The sequence below is a fragment of the Solanum stenotomum genome, chromosome 12 (assembly GCF_019186545.1).
Source record: "Solanum stenotomum isolate F172 chromosome 12, ASM1918654v1, whole genome shotgun sequence".
Classification (NCBI taxonomy): Eukaryota; Viridiplantae; Streptophyta; class Magnoliopsida; order Solanales; family Solanaceae; genus Solanum; species Solanum stenotomum.
Genome location: NC_064293.1, coordinates 27,161,657 through 27,189,501, shown reverse-complemented (window position 1 = coordinate 27,189,501; position 27,845 = coordinate 27,161,657). Strand labels below are relative to the sequence as shown.

Sequence of the window (27,845 nt, the reverse complement as noted above, 5' to 3'; positions counted from 1 at the left end):
AAAATAGGAACTCAACAAGTATAATAATTTTTTTAAAAAAAAGGTAAAAAAATCCGTGCTTTTTTCTCCAAGCAAATAGGCTCCTCCTCCTTTCTCTACGGCGTGCAATTCTGGTGTGTCCGTAGGTCGAGCGATCCGCCATTTTCAACGTCAATTCAGACCTCTTTTCACTAACAATGGTCAGCTCTCACTCTTTCCCTTAACACCTTTGAGTAATTCTCTTTATTTTTCAAGTAAAACAAAACTTCTAACTTTTTTTTTTGCCTAAAAGAAGCTCATTCTCGTTTATCACTGATCTCGTGTTGTATGGTTGAATTTATCACTTGTAGAAAAAATTATGCATTTTTGTGTTTTAGTTTTAGTCGAATTGGAATAGTTGGCCTAGTGTTTTTTGTGATCTCTTTGATTGTCGACGTTTTTCTATAGTTTGTTTACTTGGAGGTATAAATGGGAGGGTATATCAATCAGATCTAGCATCTGTAAGTTTCCAACAATGGGAAGAAAAAAACTTAAGAATTAAACAATAGGAAGAGGAAACTTTTTTATGTGGGAAAGTAAGATTACTTGCAGTAAATACAGCACCAGTTAGTTTTTTTTCTCTTTCGGAACGCCCTAATTGGGAGAATACCAGTGTTTAAGTCGGACAGCAACCCTCACATTTAAGGCTAATTTGGGTTTAATCTTGGTTTCATGTTTTGAAATGAGATGTTGTATTCACCTCTTTAGAATGGGAATTCTTGCTCAAGAAGAATGAAATGCGGTACTTTATAACAGGGGCTTATGATGTGGGGCGGAGATATTTTATCAAGTAGTGAGGATTTTCTCGAGAGAATAAAGGGAAAGGGCAGCTGAGCAAACTTCTGGTTTAAGGTGTAGTTACTGGTGACATCTATAGCTGTGTAGGCCATTGAAAGGGAAGGCAACTTCTTTTGTGTTGTGGTTGTGCTTGATTTGGAGTAGATTTATGTTGCACGTGTGCTTTAACAGAAAACTAAAAGGAGAATATGTAATAGTGGCTGTATCTTGGAATTTTGAGACTATGGTTAAACTTGAACAATTGATAGATAGAACCATAAGCAATACATGGATGACTTCCATGTGTCTCAAATGTGTCAATATATGCTTTTAACCCATTTCTCTATAAAATGAGAAAAGAAATTTATCCCTTTTTTAAAATCATATATGGATGTGTAGACATATCCTGCTATAATGTCTTTCAAATCCTTTTTGCAGGAGACCTGCCCTGCAATTAAGAACATTCTGCTTCTAGATTCCGAAGGAAAGCGTGTCGCTGTAAACTACTACTCAGATGATTGGCCAACAAATGCTGCAAAGGAAGCTTTTGAGAAGGCCGTGTTTGCCAAGACTCAAAAGACTAATGCTAGGGCAGAAGGTATGATATCTCTTTAACTGTTGATTTTTTTATTTATATTTGGTCATGCTCTTTCCAAATATCTCCCTTTCAACATGCAAAGGAAGCAAAGCTCATCCAGACAGTTGGTGATGTTCCATTCTGCACTAGAGTTGTTTGTGATGCCATCTTATGTCGTATACCTTGCCAGTCTCTGCAAACATTGAGTTTTATTAAACTATGGTGGTATGTATTAAATCAAGAGCCAAAAACAAAGGCAAGCTATTAGAAGTTTTGCTAATTTACCAAATAGATCAGTGATGGGTAGGCTGATAATAATAATCTTAAAAGACTTGGCTTTGTGTTGTTTGCTTGCATATCCTCTTCTTGAAGTTGATTGTCTCCAGGTCATATGAATTTAAGTCTTGGTGAGCGATTACTCGTTACATCTTGAGAGTTGTCTTTATGCCAGTGACTAAATTGGACTGTTGTGCTTAAGATGTCCTGCTACATATTGGTTCTTCTACTACTCCCCCCCCTGCTGATGAAACTAAACTTTGTGATCGGAAAGGCAACCTTCATCTATCTGACCTCTCTTCTCACTTCTTCTGCAGCGGAGATAACAATGTTTGATAATTATATTGTTGTCTACAAGTTTGCCCAAGATCTTCATTTCTTTGTTACTGGGAGTGACAATGAAAATGAAATAATCCTTGCCAGTGTGCTCCAAGGATTCTTTGATGCTGTTGGTATTCTTCTTAGGTTGTCTACAAAAGCAGTCTTCTCCTTTTCAATATGCATCACTTGATATTTTCGTCTTCATGTACTCATCCTGCTGCAAATTCCTTTTGTTTTAAGGGGCAATGTAGAAAAGAAGGAGTCACTTGAAAATTTGGATCTTATTCTTTTGTGTCTGGATGAAATTGTTGATGGCGGGTAAGAGAATCGTACCATGATTATTTTATTTGTTTCAAATTCTGAGTTATAAAATCCTCATTTAATGTTGCTTTCTCTTACTGTTTTGCTGCAACTTTTACTCGATCTTTGTACAAATATAGCATGTCAGAAACCTTTATTCTTTTCTTGTGTAGTTGTAGAGAATTAGAGTTTCAAAAGCGTATCTAACTTTCTGAACCATAGTAAAATTAATATTTGGATTTAATTTACCCCAAATAGGGGAAAAATAAAAGGCAATTGTGTAGTTTAACTAGACATTTTTTCTTTGCTGGAGACTTATTAAGCCAAGACTTCTGGTCAAAAGAATCATAGGATACTTCTTATACATAATCCCCCCCACCCACCACCACCCAAAAAAGAAGAAGAAAGAGAGGAATAAAGAGAACATCAATTATCAATCCTATAGCAGTGACCTCTTTCCTATGGACATATATTTCTTTCACAAGCTATAAAGCTCTCATCAGCTTAGCTTTTAACATTTTGAGTAATATATAGATGATAGTACATCACACGCCTTATTTTGGACAGTCGCTGTATTAGCTACCCTTTTTCTATGTTAGTGACTTCATTTTTATGAGAAGTTGCCTCGTGGGAGTTGGGTTGAGTGACTTTTTCCTTTGAAGGTATGTGTTCATTCGTCTTAGTCAAGTTGTTTTGCTCTCCTGTTACTTTAGACTCTGGGTGTGTTTGTTATGCCGAACAATGTTTTACATAGAAAATACTTTATCGAAAAATAAGCGTTTTTCTTACTTATTTTTTGGTGTCTGGTAAGTAAACAAAATATTTTTTTTGTCTCAAGAGCATTTACATGCAATTTTGGAAAATACTATGAATACGCAGTATAGGAAAACACTATGGGTGGAGATGGATAATAGTAGCCGTTTGTTGTAGTACATTTACGAGGGAAAAGCATGGAGCTAATCTCCTCTTCTTTTTATTTAGTAGTCTTACCTTGTATTCGCGTAGTATCTTATTCCTCATTTTTACTACTTTATGTTACTTTGATTCTTTGTTTATCTTGTTATTTTGTTGTCGTTATTTTCCTTTCTATCCTTCTTTGATTGCACTTTTTTTAGCTGAGGGTTTATCAGAAACCACTCTTTCCCACAAAAGTAGGGGTAAGGTCTGCGTACATCCACTTGTGGAATTACATTGGGTCTGTTGTTGTATTATGAGGTGGAGTGCTAAGGGAGTGGGTGGGGGGTGGGAACCATTGCTTCGGGAGGAGACAATGAGCTTGGAATGTCAAGTATGACACTTGTTTTCTTCTTCCACTAGGGAAGTCATTTTACTGATTTTGAAGGAACTTGTTTTCTTAGAGAAAATGTTCTCCAAAATCATTTTGACCAATCAAACATGGGAAAATTGGAAAACATTCTCCGTACCAAATACACCCTCAATGTCCACTTCTTCATCCATCCTAGTTCCCAACTTCCACCGTAGAGTTTATACTCTTTTTGACATGCCGTGTTTAGTACATATTAGAGTGTTTGACCTTGAGAATTGATGTGGATAAAGAGAGTGGAAAAGAAAGCGGACTTCCAATCTTGCTCTCAATTTCAGTTATAGGGAACTAATTGTTTACCATCTTATGAAGATCCTCCATTTCACTTTCTTGTCTCTGTAGAATTGTTCTTGAAACGGATGCTAATGTTATTGCTGGGAAAGTGGCAAGCAATAGCGTTGATTCTGGGGCACCTTTGTCAGAGCAGGTAAATATTGCTCTCTTTCTTGATGCTTTGGTCCTTCAAACTGATGGAATAGTTGCTTCATTAATTACCATCCCCTGTCCAATTAACTCATTTTTTCACTACATGTCCTTTGTGGTTTTCTACAGACTATAAGTCAAGCATTGGCAACTGCACGAGAACACTTGGCAAGATCTCTTCTCAAATGATTTGTTGGGTCCACAAAAGAAAGGGAAACCAAGGTCTTGCAAGTACTGATTTTCTTTCCTTCTGAATGAACTAATTGATGAGCATCAAGTTACATGTGTTTTGGCAAAAAAAAGGTTTCTACTTGCACCCAGTCTGTTGTTTCTACATGTTTGGATTTTGTTGGATACACTAAGATGTAGATCATGTAATACAAACTTGATTCTAGTGTAGACAGTGAGGAAGAACTCATTTGCAATGTGGATTTTGGCCTTACATAGTGTCTTAGACGCTTTTCATGATTTTATTTTCTTGGTCCCCCTTACTATAATAGTAACAATAATTATGTGCCCTCAATGCAGTTAATTATTTTTTGTTCATCTCTTGTGTCATCTACAAAGTCGTGTTTGACAGTCAATCTTGAAATCCCATTATATCAAATCCAACCAACTTTCAAAAAGTTGACACTTCTATGTCCATTAGCTCTTCTGAGCTTGTGGTCGTCCTGTGAATTTCTTGGAGTGCTGTATCCTTGGTTTTATGTTAGAAGAAACCGCAAATTTGCTTCATTAAACACAACAATCTTCTGAGCTATTGTCAATGCAAGAAGCGGGTAAACAAAAGTGGCCAAATGATACCCCTATTTGATCTCTCAATTCTTTATAAACGACCTATAAACCCAAAAAAAGAAATGACTCCACAATTATTCATGAAAAATAAGTCACCACGATTATGTTATAAACAAAAGCATGAATTATTTGACCCATTGTCAAACAAAAATCTTGGTACATTCCATCCTATAGTGCCAGGAATATTAAGCTCACTAGAAGGCAGGAGGAGATCAGCATACCCAGTAAATTAAACGCATCCAAATAACATGAAACTAAGATGGATCGCAATGCATTTCTAGTGAAAACAGAACACTTCTCACTATTAATAAAGAAACAAAGGGGTTAACTGTGTAACAAAGAGTTGACGAAACAGAAGACAAGTCCACTAGCACGACGTTAGCTCACATCCTACGTTACATTTGACTGATGACAAAGATGTAAAGTACAACCTCTAGGCACAGGGAAGCATTCAATTGATTGTGCATTCTAGTTGCTTCCAAAGCAACACCCTATAGGCTATAGCCACTGTCACACTCATTACAAGACTCCAAAAAAGCAGGAGGCAGTAAGAGATTAGTAGCCACCACTTTGCCATAGCTGTTGAGACGGCTTTGGCTGGCCTTGGGATCCACCACCCAATGACCCATCCCTCGGATTTTGCTGTTGATGTTCTAATGAGATCCCAGCCTGAGAATGGTAGAAATTTGGGTACCCCAAGGATCCATGATTTTGCAGCGGCTGTTGAGCTTGCCTAAATCCACTACTTTGCTGGTTTTGACCTTGAAAAGCATAATATGTGTTAGCAGGAACAGCTGACATTGTCCTTGAACCGGGTCCATGAAGCCACATAGCTGAGTTCTCACTCTGAAAGGAAGGGATAATTGGAACATATACATGAGCTGCCTTCAATTCGAGGAAAGGAAGGAGGGGTTGATGAGCAAATGCTCAAACAATAGAATACAGCTAGCGCAAGAAATGATGCATTCCTCCTACAGCTCCATTTCGACTAAAGTGGAGCTAAACAAACGAAATTAACCAGACAAAAGCAGTGCTGTAAAAACTATATGTCCAATTTAGAAATATATCAACCTATTATATTAGTAAGGTAGAATTTTCTCAAAAAAGGAACAAGGTAGAATCAGCAGCAATTTGCAGTATACTATTGACTTCAAAGAATTGAACAGCTGTTCAAGCAAATGAAATGGTTACCTGCTGAAGAGACATTAAATGATTGGTATCCTTGTACTGAGAGCTCAACATATCATCATAACTCAAGTTAGTACCAGAAGGAGCAGCAGGGGGGTTCATTGGGAAGTTACCAGGGATACTTGCTGTATTTCCAAAACCACCATACGCAGAAGCAACACTGGCTGGCTGAGGTAAGCTGCTGACTGACACACTGTTCTTATATTGGGGAAGCACCGCCGCCAGCGACTGATGATAATTACTGTTACCAGCAAATGGTTGCTGGAATGCAGATGGCATATATGTATAACTCTGAGGCATAAAGGGATAACTTATCATGTTACCAAATGGTCCCAGAGGTAGTGTTGGTTGGTTATATGGATGCACAGCAAGATGTTGCGGCACAGTAGGTCCAGTGGTGACACTAGTTCCAGAAAGTGTCTGCTGTGTAGACTGTGCTGATGGAAAACCAGCACTCTTCAAAGACTGCAAGTCAAAAGAAAAAAATCAATGATGTACACCACAAAAATAAGTGATAAGCGCAAACTATTGAACTTATTACTCTAGAAAAAAGAAGACAAGATAGAAAATCCCTCTGTCCTATCTTACAGCACTTCTCCATGATAAAGGAAAACTATAATAGATTTATACATCAGCTTTTATACCAATCGTCAACTGATTTTCAACCTACACTCCTCTTAGGAATTAATCTTATGTAGGTCTTATAGGAATCGAATTTAGCAACTTTTATTGTGAATCTTTAAATTTCAGGTTATTAACAACTAATTGCCCATTCTTTTCTTTTGCAACAACCCAAAAGGAATCTTACATGCAAAAACCAGAAGGTACTAACATTTTTTTAATAAGGAAAACAAAAAAATAATATAAGGAATTTACACACACAACTTTAGCCTCCTTTTTCTAAATTTCTAGGGTGATTTCCCTATCCTCCTCTCAACAAGCAAGAGCCTCTAAACCGTACCACAGAAATACATCAAGTGTGCCTTGAATTACTCTGGAAATCCATGACAAGTAACTATTCTCTCTGTATACATCTTTCCACTATAGAGATTTTACGCAATACGAAAAGTTGGCTGCCCTCAAACATTTGGATAGACATCAAGAGAGAGAACACTCAAATTTTTAGTTTCCAATAGCAGAAGCTTTCTTCCCCAATGTTGAAAGATACCAAACGTGTAAGATGCAACTACATCCATTATGTAAAACATTTTCATCATGCACAAATAAACAACTAGAATCATTAAAATTACTTCAAAAAGCATACAAAAAGGAACATGTTTTGCTTATTATATTACATGAAAATACTGACAACCAGCAGCTCATGAGCAATACACCAAGTGCACATGAGGAAATTGACATTCACTATGAAGAATCAATTAGCTTCATCAGGATAGCATTACCTCAGGCATGGAAATTGTTGAACCACCAATTGAAGAAACAGAGCTGCCATATTTCATAGCCATTGCTTGTGTTGCAGAAAATGGTAAGTATGAAAGATCAGTTTCACGACCAGCATGAACATTAGCAGCCGACAAGGTACTAGGCAATGAATTTGTGAATGCCTGCTCAAAACAATAGCAGTGAGCACCTCAATTTAGAAAATTCTGGTGTAAAGATCTCTAACAAATGAAATGGTAACTTATATGTTCCTATTTTGCTTCTCTTGTACACCATTGACCTACCACCCGCCCTCCCCTGGGCGAAGCAGGTATTATAGGTTCTATCTTTCTGGAGTTTGTAAAACTAAAGACAAATTTTCCTGGAAGAATATAGATACATTACAATTTACGAAAATAGCAAATTACCACTTACACTGAGCAACCTGATGCTTCAGATTTAGGTTTCATATGTTTGTCACTATTGTTTCATATTTATCAACTTCAAATACAGATTAAGCAGAAGGAAATTCTTAACTTCAGGTTTTTCCTAAGAAAATCCCACGAAAGAGGTTCAAGGGTCACAAAAAAAGGCAGTTTTCCGAGACAATTGCAAGCAATAACTCACTACTCAAAAAGTAAAAAAGAAACAAAAGGAAAAGGTTGTCCAGTCATCTTTCACTCTAATAGACCTCGATCAATTACTTAGTTTTGTTAATTGAATGGTCTCATGCTTATAGCTAGCAAACCATTTTCCTTAATGGTGTAAGAGCTTTATTTTTAAAAAAATTGTAAATACTATTAATAAAGGCTCCAAGGTACAAAATTACACGACTCCAGAAAGACCAAAAAATACTGAACTACATCAAATATGCAACTACTTCCTTCCTCATAAGTTCTACAAATTCATGTACTGATTCATATTTTCATTTTTGCTTACTTTTACACCAGAAGAAGAGATTGTGCAAACACTTGCACTCCAAGGGGCAAGAAACCTACTAGAAATCAAGTCCAACATACTTTCTTAGGGGTCGTTTGGTAGTGTGTATAAGAAAAAATAATGCATGCATTAACCCTTGTGTATTACTAGTACCTTGTTTGGTACTCTTTTTTAACATATGTATAACTAATGTGTGCATTAGTTATACATTGTGTATTTAAGGTGTGGATTACTAATACCATGGATTTCTAAGTATCATCAATGCAATGGTTTTAATGCATGCATTAGCTTAATTAAAGACTCAATTGCCCCTCAAATCCCTTTTTACATCTTTTCCATTATAATAGTGGAGGCTATCTATGTAAGTAAATTTCTTTATGCAATGCATGCTATTTTTAATGCATCAAACCAAACAATGCATAAAAATAATCTATGTATTAATTAATGCAAGCATAACTAATACATGCATTGCTAATACAAGCATTACTAATGCACTCTATTTAGAGTTACTCTTATACACTCTATCAAACGACCCCTTAGAGAAGTAGAATTCACTCCAATATACTCTGTACAATTACCTTCAGACTTGAGCTATGCAAATGCACCCCTTAGAGAAGTAGAATTCACTCCAATATGCTCTGTACAATTACCTTCAGACTTGAGCTATGCAAATGCACACGCAAACATCCAATGAAGAGCAGGGAAACTATTTGCATCCTTCACAAGGAAAGAAACTTACCATTACATTAGAGAAAGGAGTGAGATTTTGCATCTGGGAACTTGTCTGTGGCTGACTAAATGCTGCAGTTAATTGTTGTGCACTTTCATATGTGTAGCCAGCAGCAGAGGATGGATACGAATATTGATTTCCTTGTTCATTGGTTTCTGATGTCAAAGGTTCTGGTTGTGAAGCAGAAGGTGAATCGTAATTTACAGAACTTGCATTAGTTCTATGGTATAAGTTACTCTCAGATGCATGTCTGAGAGACTCATCACCATAGTATTCTGAAGCTCTGCAATATAAAGATGCACTAACAATTAAGAGGAATACTTGCAAGGTTGAACACCTCAATAAGATGATTAATGTTATCCTGCTGCAAGATAGATATTTTTAACTTGAAAACATGGAATGTTAAGGTAAAAGTTGAAAAATGTACTGTTTAGTGAGCTTCAGAGAAGTCCTAACTTAGTCTAAAACGACAACTTTTTTGTAGGAGAGGGCAGAGAATAGCTTCACGCCTGTCTTAAATGATAAAATCTTTGACTGGAATGAAATGAGTCCGAATACAGTGGTGTTACAGAGGATTCATACAGATACTAGCTGTTTGAGATGTTAGAATAGTATAGATTAATTTGATTGACTAATATGATGAACATTTAGAACAAGTCAGCTACAAAAATACTAAGAGAAAAATGCAAGGATATTTGTAGTTTGATTTAATAAAAAACTGAGGCAAAACAAATGATTGAAAATTACCCCCAAATCTAGGTAGGGAAAATGCCAGTAGAGTTTTGGCATGTTAACATAACATAATTTCTGCATTATATTGCCCACATTTCTAGGTAGGGGAAACGCCAGAAGAGTTTGGCATGTTAATGTTAACATAGTTTCTACACTACATGTTGATATAATTAGATAAAGCATCAATGAATTAAAGAAAATCCACGCGTTAGGAGGAGGCCTTACCTGGATCCCGAGTGCCCAACTGATGAACCATCCACTTCCTTAGGTGCATCTTCCAAAGTACTCGTCACTGGAGCAGATGCCAAAGGCCCAGAAAAGGAGCCACCAATACCAGAGCCAAAGCTACCAAAGCTCAGGTGTGAGCAGTCTGCAGTTTGAACTTGAAGATGGTCTGGTATTACAACAGAAGGACCATCTCCCTCAGGTGGCACCCCTCCATCATCTTGTACATTCAACTGTTGCATGTTTGCAGCAACTGATGAAACAGAGTCTTTAACATCTTCAACTGCAAGACAATGAAACAGCATTATTACACAAAAATAGACATTCCAAAAGTTCACAAGTAACAGAACTCCATGTGATAACGATTTGATTATGCAGTAAAACTACACTGCTTTCCCACTAAATAATGAAATGAAAAGCAGGTTGATTTATCTCCTAGCTAGCATATCCCATGAACATCACCACCACCCACCAAAACAGAGTAGTCTCTATGTGGCCTGAGATTTGTTAGGATTTTCTTCTATTTCAAATATGGGGGCCATGTGCAAGAACATCAAGCTTCAACTTCACATGGTAAATTTGAAACTTCATGAGAAGAACCTCTTAATCTGCAATAACCTCATGTTGACACAACCTATGAGTATGAACAGCAAGTGATCAGCACTCGAGGCTTCCCTCTTTATACATCTATCAGATGCCCCAGTAAATCAACCAAGTAATGTATTAAGCCACAGTTAACAAAACATTGATAATACCCCTGTAAACATATTGCAGTAAAAATGATATTTTAAATTCCTATAAAAAAAAATCTAAGACAACAAAAAGCTGTGAGGAGTGTATTGTTTAAAACAACCAAGTTTGTTATGCGACATTACCATCAAAAGTGACAAGACAACAAAATGAAAAGCAGTAAAATTACATGAAGCTCCAAATACAGTAAGAAAGAGGTTTGGATGCAGTTAAGATGAAATTCCCTGTTTCCCTCCACTGCTGCTATATGTCCCACTCCGCATATTAAACAATCCGCATATTCAAGAGCCAACTAAATGTCCAGCTTATTTAAGCTAAATTGGTAGTATGATATAAAACCTTGGGTTCTAAAACTGCATCCCTAAAAACCTAAGTGCCAGTATAGTTGCTCTATGAAACATGTAATGATTACTTATTGTAGAATGGGGAAAGAGAGAATCTGTAGTTTACTGAAACTAAACACTTGCCGATGCTTGGAACTCTTGTGGAAAAAAACAAAAATAGCAGTACCATGTCAAAAGAAATATTACACAAGCTACTTGACAACAAATACTACATATTCTCAACAATGAAATGCATATCACATTACCAAATAAAAACTGTGATATACTAACCTTGTTGATGGTCAAAAGTATGATTCTGGTTCTGATATCCGTAGAGGTCATTCTCATAAATAGATGCACCTCCAGCATTATCCTCCTGCAACCTTCTGCTTGGAGGACTACCAAGATTTTCAATCGTGCAGTTATCTGTCCCCTGAACTTCATCAATCTCATTTTGATGATTAATTCTGTCATATGACAAGTTAGATGGATCAGGATGCAGCTCTGAATCAGCAGGTGGCTCTGAGATAGATGTCTGACTAGCAACTGATGGCGGCTCAATTAGAGGCCATTCCTCATCAGTTGAAAGATGTTGTGGCTCTCGGTGTACCTCAGAAACTTTGGTAGTATGATCATCAGACCACTGAGTATTTTGATGTGATGCACCAGAAGGGAGCCCCTGAATATGGTTTTGGTTGGCATTGACATTGTGGTGAGATACATTAGGTGCACTTGGCACTTTGCTCTGTGGCCTACCCATCTTCACAATATCAGCCATGGAAACTTGACCGGGCATCCCGCCCCAAGTAGGTTGATATCCAGAAGAAGTCTCACGCTGTGAGACTGATGAAACACCATCAACTGCTGCAGGTGCTGACTTTTTACTTTCATTTGCAGCGATATCACTGTTACACATATCATAAAAGCATTGAGAACACTGTTATGCATCTCCTAAAAGCCCCTCAAAGTGTGCTTTGTCACATGCATTTTGAGAATAGCTCACATTGCATGATTATTGAAGTGCTCGAAAAGAATTTCCAGCTTAATCCAATACAGGGATTACTGATTGTAATTATTAAGTTAATTATATTACTGCCAAAGACACTTCAATAGAAAGAAACATACTGTGGGACTACAGAATACTCTACGGAAAACAGAAAGACAAACATCTACAGGCAAATGATGTCTTTTTGAGAGAATCTAAACTATTTTAGAAGTTGAAACTACTAACCTGATTGTTGTAGCCCTCCTGCTTATGCTACTTCCGGAAACTCCTAGAGTAGAAGTCACGTTAGTCGTATTTGATCCATTCTCTTTTCTGTATCCAGGAATAGGCTTGGTAGACTCTGGAAAGGGTGGTTAGAAACAAAACGATTCCCTCATGAGATGACGCGATGAACTATGCAAAACTTAAGACTTGATTATGTTTGAAAAGAGTGTACATTATCATATACATACCTGACCCACCGCGTCCAACATATCGTTCTGCACCTCCCCTGCTACCACGGCCTGAGTTGCTAATTGCACCACGTGGCCTAGATTCAGTCGTATCCTTACTCTGAACCAAAGATAAATATGAGCGAAGAATGAAGAAATGAACAAGCCATTTAAGAAAGTAACATAGTAACACCTTATAATATTCTGCTAGATCATGTAACATATCTGATAAGACGTTTTAACATATCAAGAGGACACACCATAATTTTTTTTGAAAAGAATAATGCACCATAATTTATTAGTATAAAACAGAAAGAGATATTGGAATATCAAGAAAAAGAATGGGGTGCCTACTAAAAAGAACCTCTACTGAACAAATTTCCAAATAAAGAATCTTTCACTTTCTCCTTGTTTTTACCGTTGAAATATTCAGAATTTCATCAGAAGTTAATCATCAAGCCAAGGTAATAAGAGATCTGAGTAGACTAATTTTCCCTTATCTCGTATCAAATAGTAAATCACAACAAAAACAGGCAGTATTAAGAACGAGAAAGTTAAAATCAGATCTCCATAACCAATTTGTCTCTAGAATTCCTGATTTAAGTAAAGATTACGAACCTCTTTTCTCTTTTCACGTTTGCTCTTCACCTCATGAAAAGTATCTAGCCAATCAACAAACTATAGTTAGAAGGTGATCAAAATTTATCACAAACTACGGTCACCATTCAATGGGATGGCAGAAGACCATTCTATCAAGAACTAAAAATATTATAACCTCAGGTACAAGTACAGCATAGAAGAGCACAGAGGAAGGCAAACATGACTGCAGTAGCTAATGTTCTAAAAGTGAAAAGCACAAAAAGCAATAAGTTCCTGAGGCTTTAAGAGAGAAACGAAAAGCAAATACATGCTTCTTCAAAGTAAAGCGTGCAGTTCTGAAAAACGGAAGTTACCTAACATGGAATTTAGTACTTGTACCACCGAAATCGCAACAACATTAATTTAAAAGTCCAAGAAAAGGCTATCAAATAAGACAATTCGCACGCAAAAGACGAAAAGGAAGTCCCATTAAACCAGACAGATGAAAATCAGAGAACAAAGATAGTAAAAGAAGAGTAATTGTAAACCAAAGAAATCTAAAACTATAATTAACAAAGAGTGCATTAAAAAGAGAAATCCTAGTAATCTGATTAACAAAATCCCTAAAGACCCTAGTTTTGTCTTCTCTTCATTTTCTAAAGTCACAATCAATGAAATATCTGCATGCTCAATCCGTTAAGATATCTTTTAATAAATCTGGAACTAACTACCATGGATAGCATAAAAAATCAAATCTTGCACACATAATCAAATCTTTTCTTATTCTTCTCCTTACAAAACACAGCTTCTAACACCCAATATCAAGAAAAGAAGTATTATTACAGATTTTCTTTCGTTTCTTGTTTCTATCCATAAAAACAGTAACTTTATTCAAATTTTTCCCAAAACCTAAAAAACCCTAAAACCCGAAACCCACCAAAAAAAAACGAAATTAAAGACTTAGGGTTTATGGTAGACCTTGAGTAAGAAGCCTATTGACCGTTTCATTGGGGTCCATATTACATTCTTTGAGCATAGCATAGATCTCAGGTTCAGGACAGTTAACTATCTCCTTTAAGCTTTGTACCATCTTTCTTGACCCTGCGGGTATCGATTGTACCCCAACTCCACCATTGTTTCTGCTACTCATCTTTGAAGAAGACAACTCTTTTTCTGTGAAAAAAGAGAGGAAAAAACAAGAAAGACCCACAAAGTATTTTCTTGTTTCAGATCTGTTATAGTTTAGGTTTTGGGGTCTCCTCAACTCGGTATATTTATCTCAGTTATATTATGAAAAAAAACGCACAGAGTGAAGGGGTTTTTGCAGCTGCTGCTCTTCTTCCTCTCTGTGGGTTTGGGCTTCTCTTGTAATATATAAATGTTTTTTTCCACTTTTCTTGTTTTTCGAAAACCTTCTTTTTTTCACTCCAATATAATGGTTAGAAATTATTTTTAAAAGACTTTCGACTCAAATAAATATCACAAATGAATTTAAAAGGCAAATATAGTAATGAGAAAACTAATTTGGAAAAAGGAAGAATAGTATCGACAATATATGATATACCTAATATATTAAATAAGAACAATGTTCTATTGATGAACTTATAATAAGTGAAATCATCTCCTTCTTTTCTTTCTTTTTTTGTACATTTTTTTTTTAATACGTGCATGATTTATTTATTTATTATCAACATGCATATATTTAACTAGGTCAAATGATACATAATTGCACATATGAATATCAAGTACAAAAAAGTTTTTGGAGTTTGAAATTGAAGTATTCAACCTCATTTTTTATTTTGATTTGCGTTGCGTAGGTCTTCATTTGAAGAAAATCATTCTTTATTATGAAATTTTTAATATCTAGTGATCGAACTTAAAATCTCTAATTAAGAAAAGAGTAGTCCTATTCGCTATACCATATTTTTTGGTGGTGAAGTATTCAACTTCATAAAATTTCTTTCTGATAAATATAACTTGTGTTTCTCTTTTTTTTACTTTTAACGCATAGTAAAATACAAAAAAGCTATATACATAATTAATCATTTGGATAAGACAATACAATATCTCTTTGAAAATTTAAATTATCTTAGGGCCCGTTTGGCCATGCGATATGGTATCACGATATGGAATCACGATATGGAATCATGATATGGTATCATGATATGGAATCATGAGATGAAATTGAAGGTTTGTTTGGACATGCGATATGGAATTTTTGTGTTATATATTTTCTCATAAACATAAAAATCTCATAAGTTGTAAAACTATTAAAATAGCCCAAATTGTTTATTCAATCTTATCAAATAAACAAAAATTATAAAATCGCATAATAAATTATTACAAAGTTATTTGTTCTTCAGTTAAATAATTATTTCATCTAACTTTAATTTAATTTAAAAAATTGAACATAAATTGTACTTAATATGCTCGTATCTCTCAACTACTCTTACAAATAACCTATAAAGTAGAAAAAAAGCATACATTAGTGAGTAAATATAAACTTAGAAGTTAAATGCACTAAGATAAAAATTAACAAACATCACTAACTTCTAACTATTTACAAGAAAAATCAATAGTTAAATATTATTGAATAACGAAATTTTAAAAAGTTACCACAAGTTTGAGTAAAAAACACTTCTAATAAAATTTAATCAAAAAAAATTATAACTAGTCGACTTGACTAAATATTAATAACTAATTGATCAAATTTTCCCAAGTCCTCAATCAATTGGACTTGATATCCTTCAGTCATGTGAACGAACATTTTGCAAAAACTAAGATTAAGAAAGTGCGGCACCGCCAATGAAAATTGTTTTTTATCAATATTATGCTTAGTCATAAGATTAAGACGTTTTTTTTTATTATGAAAAATCAAAAAAGTATTACTCCCTTCATGCTCATTTATATTCACCAAATGAATTTCTACTTTATTATTTATATTCACCAAATTTAAAGTGATAATAAATTTTATATTTGTGAGAATAATAAATTTTAAAAAGTAATGATGTGATTATAAATTTTATTTACATATGAAACAAATGGTTAGTAAATATAAATGTGGGGTTGTTTTAACAAAATATAAATTCATGGATCAATTATTGTATTAAAATATCTCAAATCATGATATAGAATCACATGGTGATTCCATATCATGGTTTTTGGAGAATATGGTATCACCTCTCATGATATGGTATCATGAGATGGAATCAGCGTAAAATCGTATATTCAAACGCTAATTTCATCTCACGATATCATATCGTGATATGATATCGCATGGTCAAACACCTACTTAGTATCATGTAAAACTTTTTTACGGTTGGAAAAGTCATAGAGTTTGAAAATGATACTTTTATATTATTATATTTGTTTAATGTTAATAAAGTGGAATGATATACAAGTTCTTTTATCTTATTTTAATTTAAATATTACCTCTTTAGTTTTAATCTTCGGGATTTTTCTCTTTGCAAATTATAGCGAGTCCATTTTTTCGTTAAAAAATAATAACAATCAGACATTTGAAAATCGATCCAAATAAGTTAGAAATTTAAATTATTTTATTTCTTAAATCTTTTTATGGAATACTCAAAAAAATGGTGAGATTGTCACTCTCGAATAGGCTCTGCAGTGCACGATTTGAATTTAGTCAGAACTTCAATGTGAGCTCGAAAAAAATACATGATACTGTTCGTTTTGATTTTGTACTATCTATTTGAGTTTCGATTTTTGGTTTTGAAGAAATGTAACCCAATTCAAACCCACAAAAAATTGGTTTGGTTTGATTTGTTTTGATTTTTCTCTTTTCCGTTCAATTGTTTTGTTTCATTAGTAATTAGAATCTCTTAAATATATTTTCTAATATAAATCACAAGTAAAACGTAAACACTCAAACACTTAAAAATATATCAATTATAAATGTTCAAACATTAAAAAAAAAAAAAACTAAATCATAATGAAAGACTATAACTAAAAAGAAACAAGTTAAAATTCCATTCAATCTAATTTATTTTTTGATTTAATCCAAATAATCCATACCCTACCTGACAGAAGTGAATTATTGGATATAGCCGCGTTTTCTTATGGATTTTAAATTAAATTTGGATACCCTAAAAGATACTTCACGCTCGGTAGAAGCACGTGATATGAAGTGGCCCCACTAGGGGTTTTGAGTCCTTTGAATTACATTGCGTGTAATTCACGCGCCTAGTGGTGAGAGTATTGGAATCGAATTACCAAAACGATGTTTATCCATAATGTTTTTTTAATCAAAAGTCAGTGATTGGTTGGTCCAAATTTCCAATTTAGCAGGCAAATTTTGGTAAAGAAGATGACGTGTTGGGTAAAAAGGCTTATTCTCAATGGGCCAATGGCCCACTAGAAAGTAGAGTTTCCATTTTGGGCTCCGAATTTTGACTAGAGTCAACATATATAATGGGCCTATATACAGAATGTTATCAGCTGGGGTAAGCACTTGGACAAACCTGCACATGATATTCCTTTGTGTCCTCGTGTGTCCGGTATTCACATTAGAGCTCGATTAAAGTGTTTCCTAATAAAGGTGGCTTTGTATCTAAGGGGACTCAAATTCGAAATACCTTAGTAAAGATGAAAGAGTACTTACCACTCTATTACCAGTCTCCCATCATTGATGTTCATGATATTCCTTTTGTTTTCATGCAAAGGTGTTCTTTTGATTTCTTTTCGATGTTTGTTTTGAGGTATGGATGGAGCTTGAGTTCAAAAATGTTATTTAAGTATCAAACATATTATTTGTAATAAATATTGTCTTATATTTTTTGATGAAAATAAAAATAAGTTATCTCTTATTTAGCTATAATATTATTATTATTATGTCTTTTTATCTTTTTCTTCGCTTCTTAGTTTAAGGGAAGTAACTTATTCGAATTACATGTCATTTATTGGTTACTATGAACTTAACATGTTTTGTATGCAGTCGGATGTACAATATTTACTTTATCATTATTGTTATTGTTGCTCAAAAGCTATTTTGTTGTTCAATTTTATTATTATTTGTTATTTTTTCCTTTTATTGTCGTATAATATGTTGTTGATGTTCTATTTTCTATTATGTTCGGTATAATTGTTTTTGTTTTTTTCTATTCATACTTAATTTTTGAGCGGAGGATCTATTCAATATATACATTTTTTTAATTTTATTTTTCATCCAATGTTCAGATCTCGCATTGAATTGCGTCATGTAAAGTACACTCGATAAAAACACTCTCAACGAGATTTTCTTCATGTCCTGGCTCGAATCCGAGACAAGTGGCCTGTTAATAGTTTTTAATTCTTCAAATTTGAATTGGATTATCTAATTCTTAAAATTAGTTTGTTGGAGGAAAAGATACTTCTCTCTGAAGATGAGGCTCCTCCACAACCCCTTACCTTCACCATCTCCACCATTGTTAACCTCTTTTTCACCAATCAAAGCTTCAATTCTTCCCAAAAAATCATCTTTCATCTCTCATCATAAACCCCTTCAGCAACTTCTCTCTACTGGGGTTTCATTTGTTCTTTCTTTGGGGCTTCTTGTTTCTGCTCCTGTTTCTATCGCTTTGGAATCTCCTTCACTGCAATCTTCTAACTCATCTTTGGAAGTGATTTGCCGAGAGAACGAGGCGGATGAGGTGTATGTGAAAGACACTGAAGTATCCAAAGTGGTGAGCAATGAAAGCATTGTGGAAGAAGCTTGGCAGATTGTTAATGACAGCTTTCTTAACACCAGCGATCGTCGTTCTTGGTCTCCTGAATCTTGGCTTGTAAGATGTTGTTTCTCTCTAAAAAGAAGAAAATTTAACTTTTTTGAGCTAAAGGGGTTCTTTTGCATATCAATTCTCGATAGCTATCTGTTACTTTTATCAAAAAAAAATAATTCTCGATAGCTATCTCATTGATTGTTTGGTATTTTGCTACCAGAGAATATGCTCTATTTCATTCTAATTGTAGCTTATTTTTTTCCTTTTTAGCTGAAGGGGTTCTCTTGCATATCAATTATTGTTTGGTATTTTGCTGAAAATATGCACTATTCCGTTCCAAGCGTAGAATCTTTTTTTCTTTTAGCTGAAGGGTTCTCTTGCATATCAATTATTGTTTGGTATTTTGCTGAAAATATGCACTATTCCGTTCCAAGTGTAGAATCTTTTTTTCCTTTTAGCTGAAGGGTTCTCTTGCATATCAATTATTGAGAGGTATCTCATATCTGGTTGATTGTTTCGTATTCTGCTGCCAGAGAATATGCTCTATTTCATTCTAAATATGGAACTATTCCTTCTTCTAGCTTAAGGGGTATTGAGTTTGATGGTGTGCTTAGATCATCTAACTTAGCTTGTAAAATACATACTTGGAACATATTTAGTATACTATTACTAGGAGAATATACTTAATTTCATTCTATATGTATATTGGAATTTCTTTTATGGCTTTAAAATCTTCTACCGGAAAATTCTCATCCAACATGGCAAAAGAGATGCTCTTAACAATTTGGTGGGGGCTGGAGGTTAAGATCCATATTGAAATGTTCCCTGAAAATGCTGATTAGCTCTGTTGGTGGGGCAGGAATGTAAATATATTTCGCAAAATAACAGGAATTCTTTTTGGATTGTGTTAGCTCCTTATCTTTAGTGTAGGGCTCACTGTAATGGATCTAACAAGCTCACTTCTGTTCTCGCTCTCTTTTGTACTATTTGCATCTGCTTGATGCCTTGAATGAAATCAACTACTTCATCAAAAATATTCGTATCATCATTAAAGCCATATGATTTTCTGGATTTGGAGGAATAACAAAAAATATTTCTAAGAACATTGAAGTAGAAAATGTCAAATTAATTGTTGGAGGCATGGACTTTAGGTGATGTTTAGTTTAACAAGGAAAACATCATGTAGTGTTTGAATTTAGATTAATTAGTAGTCGGACTCTTGAAAATTAATGACTGAATATAATGTCAAATATTTTATAATACTGAAGAGATTTTAGTTTCTTTCTATTGTAGATAGTGCACTTAACTAGGATATGCAGTAATAGTGGCGGAATATAAGTCTTTCACTTAACTGCTCAGTAAGTCTGATGCAGTAAAGCGTATGGTGAAAAAAATTTCTAATTTTGTTGCTCAGCATGTCTAATGTGGATAAAATGTGATAAATGAACCAGTGGAAGCAATTTGCTAGCACAACGTCATGTCTTTTCAAAAAGATCTGAGCTTTTTATGTCTCTACTGACATCTTTTTTTCTCCCTGGGTTCTTGCCTTTTCTTCATCCTACCGAGATCATTGCTCACCCTATCATATTCTTTGTGTTGATATCAACTTAGAAGTATACATGACTAAATATTTCGTTTTCTGTGTTATTACCAGCAAAAGAAAGATGACATCTTAAGTTCATCAATTCAGACAAGGTCAAAAGCACATGATATCATCAAGCGTATGTTGGCTAGCTTGGGTGACCCCTATACACGGTTTCTTTCTCCTGAACAGGTAATAAGTCCTCTTTACACATATATTTACGTCTGTATTGTTGAATTTGATATGTATGTTTAAATTAGCATACAATTTTTAGAGGAAAGCAGGATGTCTACCACATGGGAATACAAAACTTTTTTGGTTTTGGTTTGTTACATAGGACTAGAAATTTTATTTCCGAGTTTAATATTGCAAAGAGTAAAGCAATTTGGATGTATTCTTTCATTTATAGGTTGAAATAAATTTATTAGGGAAGTTTGGAAGAGGTTCAGCACTTCTTTGCTAGCATTAGTGATTTGAAGTTCCTTTACTGCTTTACATTATGTTCGCACCTTCTCTTTTTATGATCCTAATATATGTTTGTATTATTAACCGTCCTGAATGTGTACCGATCGTTCATCTCATCCTCCTGCATTATCATCCTTCCATTTCTTTTTAATTGGATGAAACACAAATTGATGAAGCCATATGTGCTAGAGACGATTTTTAGTTCACACCTTCTCTTTTTATGATTCCAATATATGTTTGTATTATTAACCATCCTGAATCTGTACCGATCGTTCATCTCATCCTCCTGCATTATCATCCTTCCATTTTTTTAATTGGATGAAACACAAATTGATGAAGCCATATGTGCTAGAGACGATTTTTAGTACTTCTCTACTTTCAGTCAAGCATGGGTATTGTATCATAAGTCATGAGATATATGATTTCTATTGATTCCTTCTTTTTCAGTGTATCTTGCATTTTCCTTATTCAAATAAACGTCTTACTTACAAACTTTCCAGTGTTCTTGTTCCATGACATGTACTGCTTGTCATTGAAAGTTCTCCAAGATGGCTAGATATGATATGACTGGGATTGGAGTTAACCTCAGGGATGTTCCAGATGGCAATGGAGGTTCAAAACTGAAGGTTTTAGGGCTCCTATTGGATGGCCCTGCCCATAATGCCGGTGTACGACAGGTATGTCATTTACAGTCATTTACTAACAAAAGCACTTCCAGTATTTATTTTGCTTAGCTTTATGCAGTGGTTCTTTTGTTTTCCCTGTTGATGAAATGCTAAATATCTCGGTCATTGTAGTCATGATTACTTGATAATGCCAACATCAGGGAGTTTGTCTTGGTTATTTATGAATACAATTGAAAAAGGAGAGATAAGCTTTAAACTGGCAAACTAATGGCGTCTGATTCAATATGATTTTCCCTCAAGGTGTCCAGTCCTTCTCACCAGTCACCAGACATACTTGGGGCCTTGCCTGTTAGTTTGATAGGTGTCTTGTACTGCTTGATGGCTTATAATATATTTTAAGTGATGGATTTTTTCCATAGCTAAATATGCAGACCGCATGAAGATGTGTTATTTTGAAATGCTTTACTTGAGACGAAGGTCTATCGGAAACAACCTCTTTGCCTTCACAGGGTAGGGATTCATTGGGTATGTTGTTGTTGCATGAACAAGTGGTATTTTGGTTGCAATTGAGTATAATATTAGCACATACTACTTCTTTACATTCTCTCTCCCCACTGAAAGTATCTGGGTTCACTTCAGTTTTCCCTATTCTAGTTTGATTTACCATTCAGGCATTCAGTGAAAAATTAACATGTATCTTTCATGTGAACTCGTGGCAGGGAGATGAACTGATATCTGTGAATGGGGTGGATGTGCTGGGTAAATCTTCCTTTGAAGCATCTTCACTGTTACTAGGCCCAAATGGGACATCTGTGAACATCATGGTTGTGTTTCTGAACACTGCCGGACCTCAATAGGTCTATTGTTCAATGACATCTTCATGCTGATTCTCATGATGTGGTTGCAGGTTAAGCATGGAAATTGTGGACCTGTCCAGTCCATTGACGTGGAGAGGCAATCTATTGCTAAGACACCGGTTTTTTATAGGCTGGAGCAGATTGAAAATGGCTCTACTTCTGTTGGTTATGTGCGCCTAAAGGAGTTCAATGCATTGGCCAGAAAAGATTTGGTTACTGGTACGTATCGGTTCTATATGCAGCCCTATGTTGAATAAAATAACTGAAAGATGTTACTAGTTTAAGTGCTACTAAAGAACTTCAGCAGAGAGACTAAAGCTACTTTTTACCTTAACTTTCTTGTAAAGAGTGTAACATTATGAGGACAACTCTTTCTAGAATAACGGGAGATGACAAATGCGAAGATGCTGACACCAGAAGTAAACATTAGATGGGGGATATAAAATATGAAAGGAAATACAGTTTTATTTCACTAGAGGGTTTCATTTAGCTAATGGCTCTGTCAGATAAACTGAACCAAGCTCCGCAGAAATTAAGTGGAAGCACAAAATTTAAGACGTACATGCCTGGTTAAGAGGTTTTGCATGTCTCTTGGAAGTTGGAACCACTGTATGATGACTATAATTGTATTTTGTAGCTCTCAACACCGTCGAACCATCGGGATATAACATCTTCAGTTGAACTGCATTACATGTTATAATATCTATTCATTAAGACCTGAATATCTAATGAAATGCCAAGAGATCGTGTATTATTGTATTCTGGATAATTTGTGTTGGCATTTAAAATGTATAGTCTGATTTGCTAAAAGTATTGTCCATTCCGGAGATTTTACACCTGAGACATGGTCTGAACTCTTTCAGTTTCAGCAACCTAATGTGTATTAGCTTTCTGTGTGTAGTCTGTTTCTGAGATTGCCAAAACTTTCTGCAGCAATTAAGCGACTCGAAGGCATGGGTGCCTCATCTTTTGTTCTTGATCTCAGAGATAACCTTGGTGGACTAGTGCAGGTTTTCTTTACCCCCCTTATTTGATTTGGTCGAGCTTGACAGGTTACTTGTTTAACAAGCGGTGAATTTTTGCCTTTCAGGCTGGCATTGAAATCGCAAAACTCTTTCTGAATGAAGGAGACACGGTAGTCATATTTGCATCTTCTATATGGAGCATTAGCTGTTCTGTGATTTGGTTATGCTTGATTATCAGCCTTAAATGCTTACTGTTCAGTAAGAAGCTTTTCTTCTGAAATATATATATTGGCAGGTGATTTATACTGTTGGAAGGGATCCACAGTATACAAGGAATATTGTTGCAGAAGCTCCACCTCTTATTACAGCTCCAGTAATTGTAAGGCATATAAGAGTCCACATCTCAGATGTCAACTCTAAAACAGCAGAATTCTTCAATATTTTCTTTCAATTGCATATTTTTCTTGTCATTGTTACAAGCCATTTGGTGATATCACTTGTGAAATAGAAGAATCCATCAAAACTTTCTTCAAATTACATTTTTTCCCTCTTTTTTTTTTTTGAATGAACAATTCCATTAGTTTCATTCTGAATGAGAAACTTGGAAACTTCCGCTGTCAAAATGAAGCAGACTTCAATTTGAGCAAAAATCCTTGAGCTTTTACGGTCAAGTGGATTGTAGATGTAAGGCAAAGTTTGTTTCTGATTTCACTTTGCATCGAATTAAACCACACGCTGCCCCAATTTCTTTAAGGTATATTGACCACTGACATATTCAAAGTTTGCAGTTTTACCGTATAAGTCTAAGAAGTGTTAGATATTGACTTTTAGTCCGGTTATATGTCATGCTTCAGCATTAGCTTTAGTTTTTGCTTGAAGCTGTCACAAACTTAAATATTTGATGCCTTAAATTTGTTGAGGTTGGTAAGAGAAATGGATAAATGAAATAAACAGGTAATCATATATAACGTTTTGGTGGTTTGTGCTAACGTTTTCCTGATTATAGAATCATAAGATAATGCATGGCTGAAACTTAACGAGTAGGTTCCTTAAATTAGCTGAAGTTGCTAATAGCAATGGATAAATGAAATAAACAGCTGATATAAGATCAAACAATTTGATTTTGAGCTTACAGTTTCTTGACTGTAGAATCATAGAGAGACTCTGGTTATTGTTGCAAATTCAAGAAAATGTTCTTTTCTCTTCTAGTTCTCAAAAGTTACTATTTGTCTTTAACTTCCAATGCAGGTTTTGGTTAACAAAAGTACTGCAAGTGCTAGTGAAATTGTGAGCTACTAACACTACATTGCCATACTAGTTCTTGAAGGGCTGAAATATTTGTGTTCTAATTTATGAATTTCATTTCAGGTTGCAACTGCACTTCACGACAATTGCAGAGCTGTTCTCGTGGGAGATAAGACATATGGCAAGGTCTGAATTTCTAGTTACTTTGGTTTCTCCTTTCAATATTTGAACTTCTTTATTGGCATACTAGTTAGTATTACGCACATCTCTATAAGTTTTAAAGTAACTTTTCTCAATGTCTCAACGGTGTACTATATTTATCAACTACTCCTCAATCCTAAATTGTTAGCAGTATACTAGAGAGAGCATATTCAGTTGTGGAGCTGCTTTATTTCCCCCAGAAAGTGCTTACAATCATCTACATGCATAAGTAGAACTAAAGAAATTTCTTAATGTTTCATTACCATGATCAAAAATTCAAAATGCTGTGCAGTGTACACTCATATTCTGATGACCTGATTGGATGTGAACCTTTACCATCACTCTTTTCTTAACCTACTTTCTGCTTTTGCATTATTTCACTTCATTTGCCAGTCCTCAAAACGTTACAAAATCTTGATATAGACTCACTTTTGTTAATTCTCTATCATTGACAAAATAGCACGGTAGAATACATTGAATATGCATGGGACTTGGGAATTTGTGGGATGAGGCTAACTGTACTGGCCCGAGGCCAAAAATAATAGTTGAACAACTAATGCACATGAGGCTGCGACAACCTTTCGTGCAATCCATTTAAGACCCACATACCCACTTTGCAACCTCTAGATTTCATTGTCAACTGTGGCATATTCCGTTGGTTATGATTTTTTATGCGACCAAGATGAAGATAATAGCTATTTGTCTAGACTGAGCTAACTATGCCCCTAATTAAGTCATCTCTTTTTACATTGACTTCATGCCCAGAGGCAAATTATGATTGCTAGATATTGCCAATTCATTCATTTTAGAGAAAAAGTAATCAAATCATTTGTTTCAATGAAATAACCAATGCTTTCTGAATCGTCTGAACAGAATCAATTATGTCTACCAGTTGAAATCTTTTCCCTAACTACCAACCTAAAAATTTATCTTCTTGATGGTTTCCTGGTGCTATAGTCCTGCTTATGTAAAGGGGATCTAAATGAATCCTTAACTAATCTGCTACCACTATTTGTTGTTGCGAGGACTGATAAACCTCTATTATGGCCAGTGTAATTAGCAGTCAAAGGGGAAAACAGTTAGCATTAGTAATGATTAAAATATTCATTTGTTCTGAAGAGGGGCACACTTAAGAACAGAGTAGTGGCTGAGTAGGGGCTCTCAACTCCTTCCTGTTCCTGATCTGCAGCATTTCTGTTGCAGCTCCTTTAAGACTACTTTATTTCTAAACACGTGTGCCTAGCAATTGCTACAACCATTGCAGTAGCTATTTTTGAAAAGTGTTGAGTTGTGCTGAGATGCATACGATTACACAGGTCAAGGGGAAGTGTAGGAAGAAACACTATTCTTTAGGTAACTAGATCCCAAGGGGGACCATTTCAAACTTCAAAGATACATACTTTGTAATCAATTATTTTGAATTATGTTGTTTTAGTTGTTGGGAGTAGTTCCATGCTGTTGGTGTATATGACCTTTCTCTGTCGAAGTTGGAGTAGCTTGAAAATTGATCTGAAGCCAACTAAATCTTTATATTGGTACTTGGTAGCTAGAAAATTTTGGTGTATGGGATGATAGGTTTGCTGGTCTTCTTTCTGAGGGACAACATCACTGTATTCTTAACATCATTTCAGGGGCTGATTCAGTCTGTATTCGAGCTGCCCGATGGGTCGGGCGTGGTTGTAACAATTGGGAAGTATGTCACACCAAATCACATGGATATTAATGGCAATGGAGTTGAACCAGATTTCAGGAATTTTCCTGGTAAGAGGCTCCTATTTACATCATTACATGTGTCAACAGCATTCTGTTTCTCTGAATATAAAACTAAATAATATTTGCAGCTTGGAATGAAGTCAACAATCATTTGTCAAAGTGCCACAAACAACAAGATGGATAAGGCAAGGGTTTCTATTTTCTTCTTCTTGTTTCTTTATTAACTTATGGTTTCTTATCATGGCTCTTTCTGTCACATACAGCTCGCTCGTTTTCCTTTCAGTGTCATTCTGATTCTTCATCATGACGGATGAATAACTTGGGGTAGTCCTTCGGTCGTGCAACACTCAGTTTGATATGATATTAACAGATGTTAACCTTCACAGTCGTTTAGCTTCACCCTTTGCCTGAACATCACCAGGAAGAAACAAAGTACATAATGCATACTCTTCTATTGCCTAGGCATCATCTTGAAGAACAAATCAGATCAATATCAGCAACTTTAATCTATCAAGATGCAGAACTGGCCACTGGATGATGAAATTAGTAGCCAGCACCAGCTGAGTTGTGTCATTGTATTTATCTTACTGATAGCAGGTGCCTATGGATGATAGTAGCACAAGGTGTGTACATAAATAACTAGCAATTTACCTGATACAACCAACAGTTCATATTGTATACACATTTTGAGTAAATGTAAATCAATTCTATGATGGGATTTGTGCCTCATTTTGATAACAGAGGAAATTCCTATTCGGCTGGGGTTTGAAACTTCACAGGGGATCAAATTGTTCCTCACTCCTCCCTCTCACTCTGTATGAAGATTATATGAAGACGAACTTTTAGAATAAATAGATGTTTTGGGAATTAAAAAACACAGTTGTCTTAGATGTTCCCTAATGAGGTGTACTTTTGTATGAACATCTGGTTGCACAAATTCTCATAGTAGTCACCTCAAGTGTCACCTAGCCCACTTGTTATTTTTTGGTAGAAAGACAATACCACAATCAGTTCATTTGCCTGCTGAGTTGTGTCTCCAGAATTTTACGTAGTATTCGAAAAAGGTTCATCTCTAGGCCAAGGATTATTTGGGGCTAAGATTAAACTTCAAAAGTTTGTAACACCTGAGGAAAGGGACAGGGGCCAGAAAAGGTAAAGTTGAAGTTACCATAATTTTTCCTTTTTGATTTTTTTTTGTGGCCATGTGAACAAGATATGATTTTTGATGATGTAAAGTGTAGACATGACTCTATTATGTAGTAGAAATCTTGATTAGGCTGCTATTATGAAGTATGGTATCAAAATGCAATATTAATACAATAGAAAAGATGAAAAGGTAAGCATTGTCTCATAGTAGTAGTTTCTATAGGCTTTTCTTTAGAC

At 35.1% G+C, this 27,845-nt stretch overlaps 3 protein-coding genes across 4 annotated transcripts; 2 read left to right on the top strand and 1 right to left on the bottom strand.

The window, feature by feature from the left end:
* Positions 1–22: 22 nt before the first annotated feature.
* Positions 23–4,458, top strand: LOC125849005 (coatomer subunit zeta-2-like). Its single transcript, XM_049528979.1, has 6 exons — positions 23–179; positions 1,234–1,393; positions 1,966–2,113; positions 2,210–2,287; positions 3,936–4,020; positions 4,146–4,458. The coding sequence occupies exons 1-6, from the start codon at positions 177–179 to the stop codon at positions 4,203–4,205; spliced, it is 534 nt and encodes a 177-aa protein (XP_049384936.1). The 5' UTR covers positions 23–176; the 3' UTR covers positions 4,206–4,458.
* Positions 4,459–5,116: 658 nt separating this feature from the next.
* On the bottom strand, positions 5,117–14,436 carry LOC125846572 (GBF-interacting protein 1-like). 2 transcript variants are annotated; one of them, XM_049526096.1, is made up of 10 exons: positions 14,070–14,436; positions 13,131–13,174; positions 12,534–12,633; positions 12,307–12,424; positions 11,367–11,980; positions 10,003–10,285; positions 9,055–9,328; positions 7,400–7,561; positions 6,003–6,464; positions 5,117–5,657 (listed from the first exon to the last, which is right to left on the bottom strand). In XM_049526096.1, exons 1-10 carry the CDS (start codon positions 14,239–14,241, stop codon positions 5,367–5,369), a joined length of 2,520 nt encoding a protein of 839 aa, XP_049382053.1. In that variant the 5' UTR covers positions 14,242–14,436; the 3' UTR covers positions 5,117–5,366. The 2 variants fall into 2 exon arrangements, with proteins under 2 accessions (XP_049382053.1, XP_049382054.1); XM_049526097.1 differs by having other exon boundaries at positions 12,307–12,421; positions 14,070–14,427.
* A 4,002-nt stretch (positions 14,437–18,438) lies between these two features.
* LOC125846508 (carboxyl-terminal-processing peptidase 1, chloroplastic) lies at positions 18,439–27,169 on the top strand. The gene is made up of 13 exons (XM_049525955.1): positions 18,439–18,871; positions 20,463–20,582; positions 21,395–21,532; positions 22,201–22,305; positions 22,389–22,557; positions 23,272–23,348; positions 23,429–23,473; positions 23,599–23,682; positions 24,552–24,590; positions 24,672–24,734; positions 26,381–26,510; positions 26,591–26,647; positions 26,726–27,169. The coding sequence occupies exons 1-12, from the start codon at positions 18,473–18,475 to the stop codon at positions 26,644–26,646; spliced, it is 1,425 nt and encodes a 474-aa protein (XP_049381912.1). The 5' UTR covers positions 18,439–18,472; the 3' UTR covers position 26,647; positions 26,726–27,169.
* The last annotated feature ends 676 nt before the right edge of the window (positions 27,170–27,845 follow it).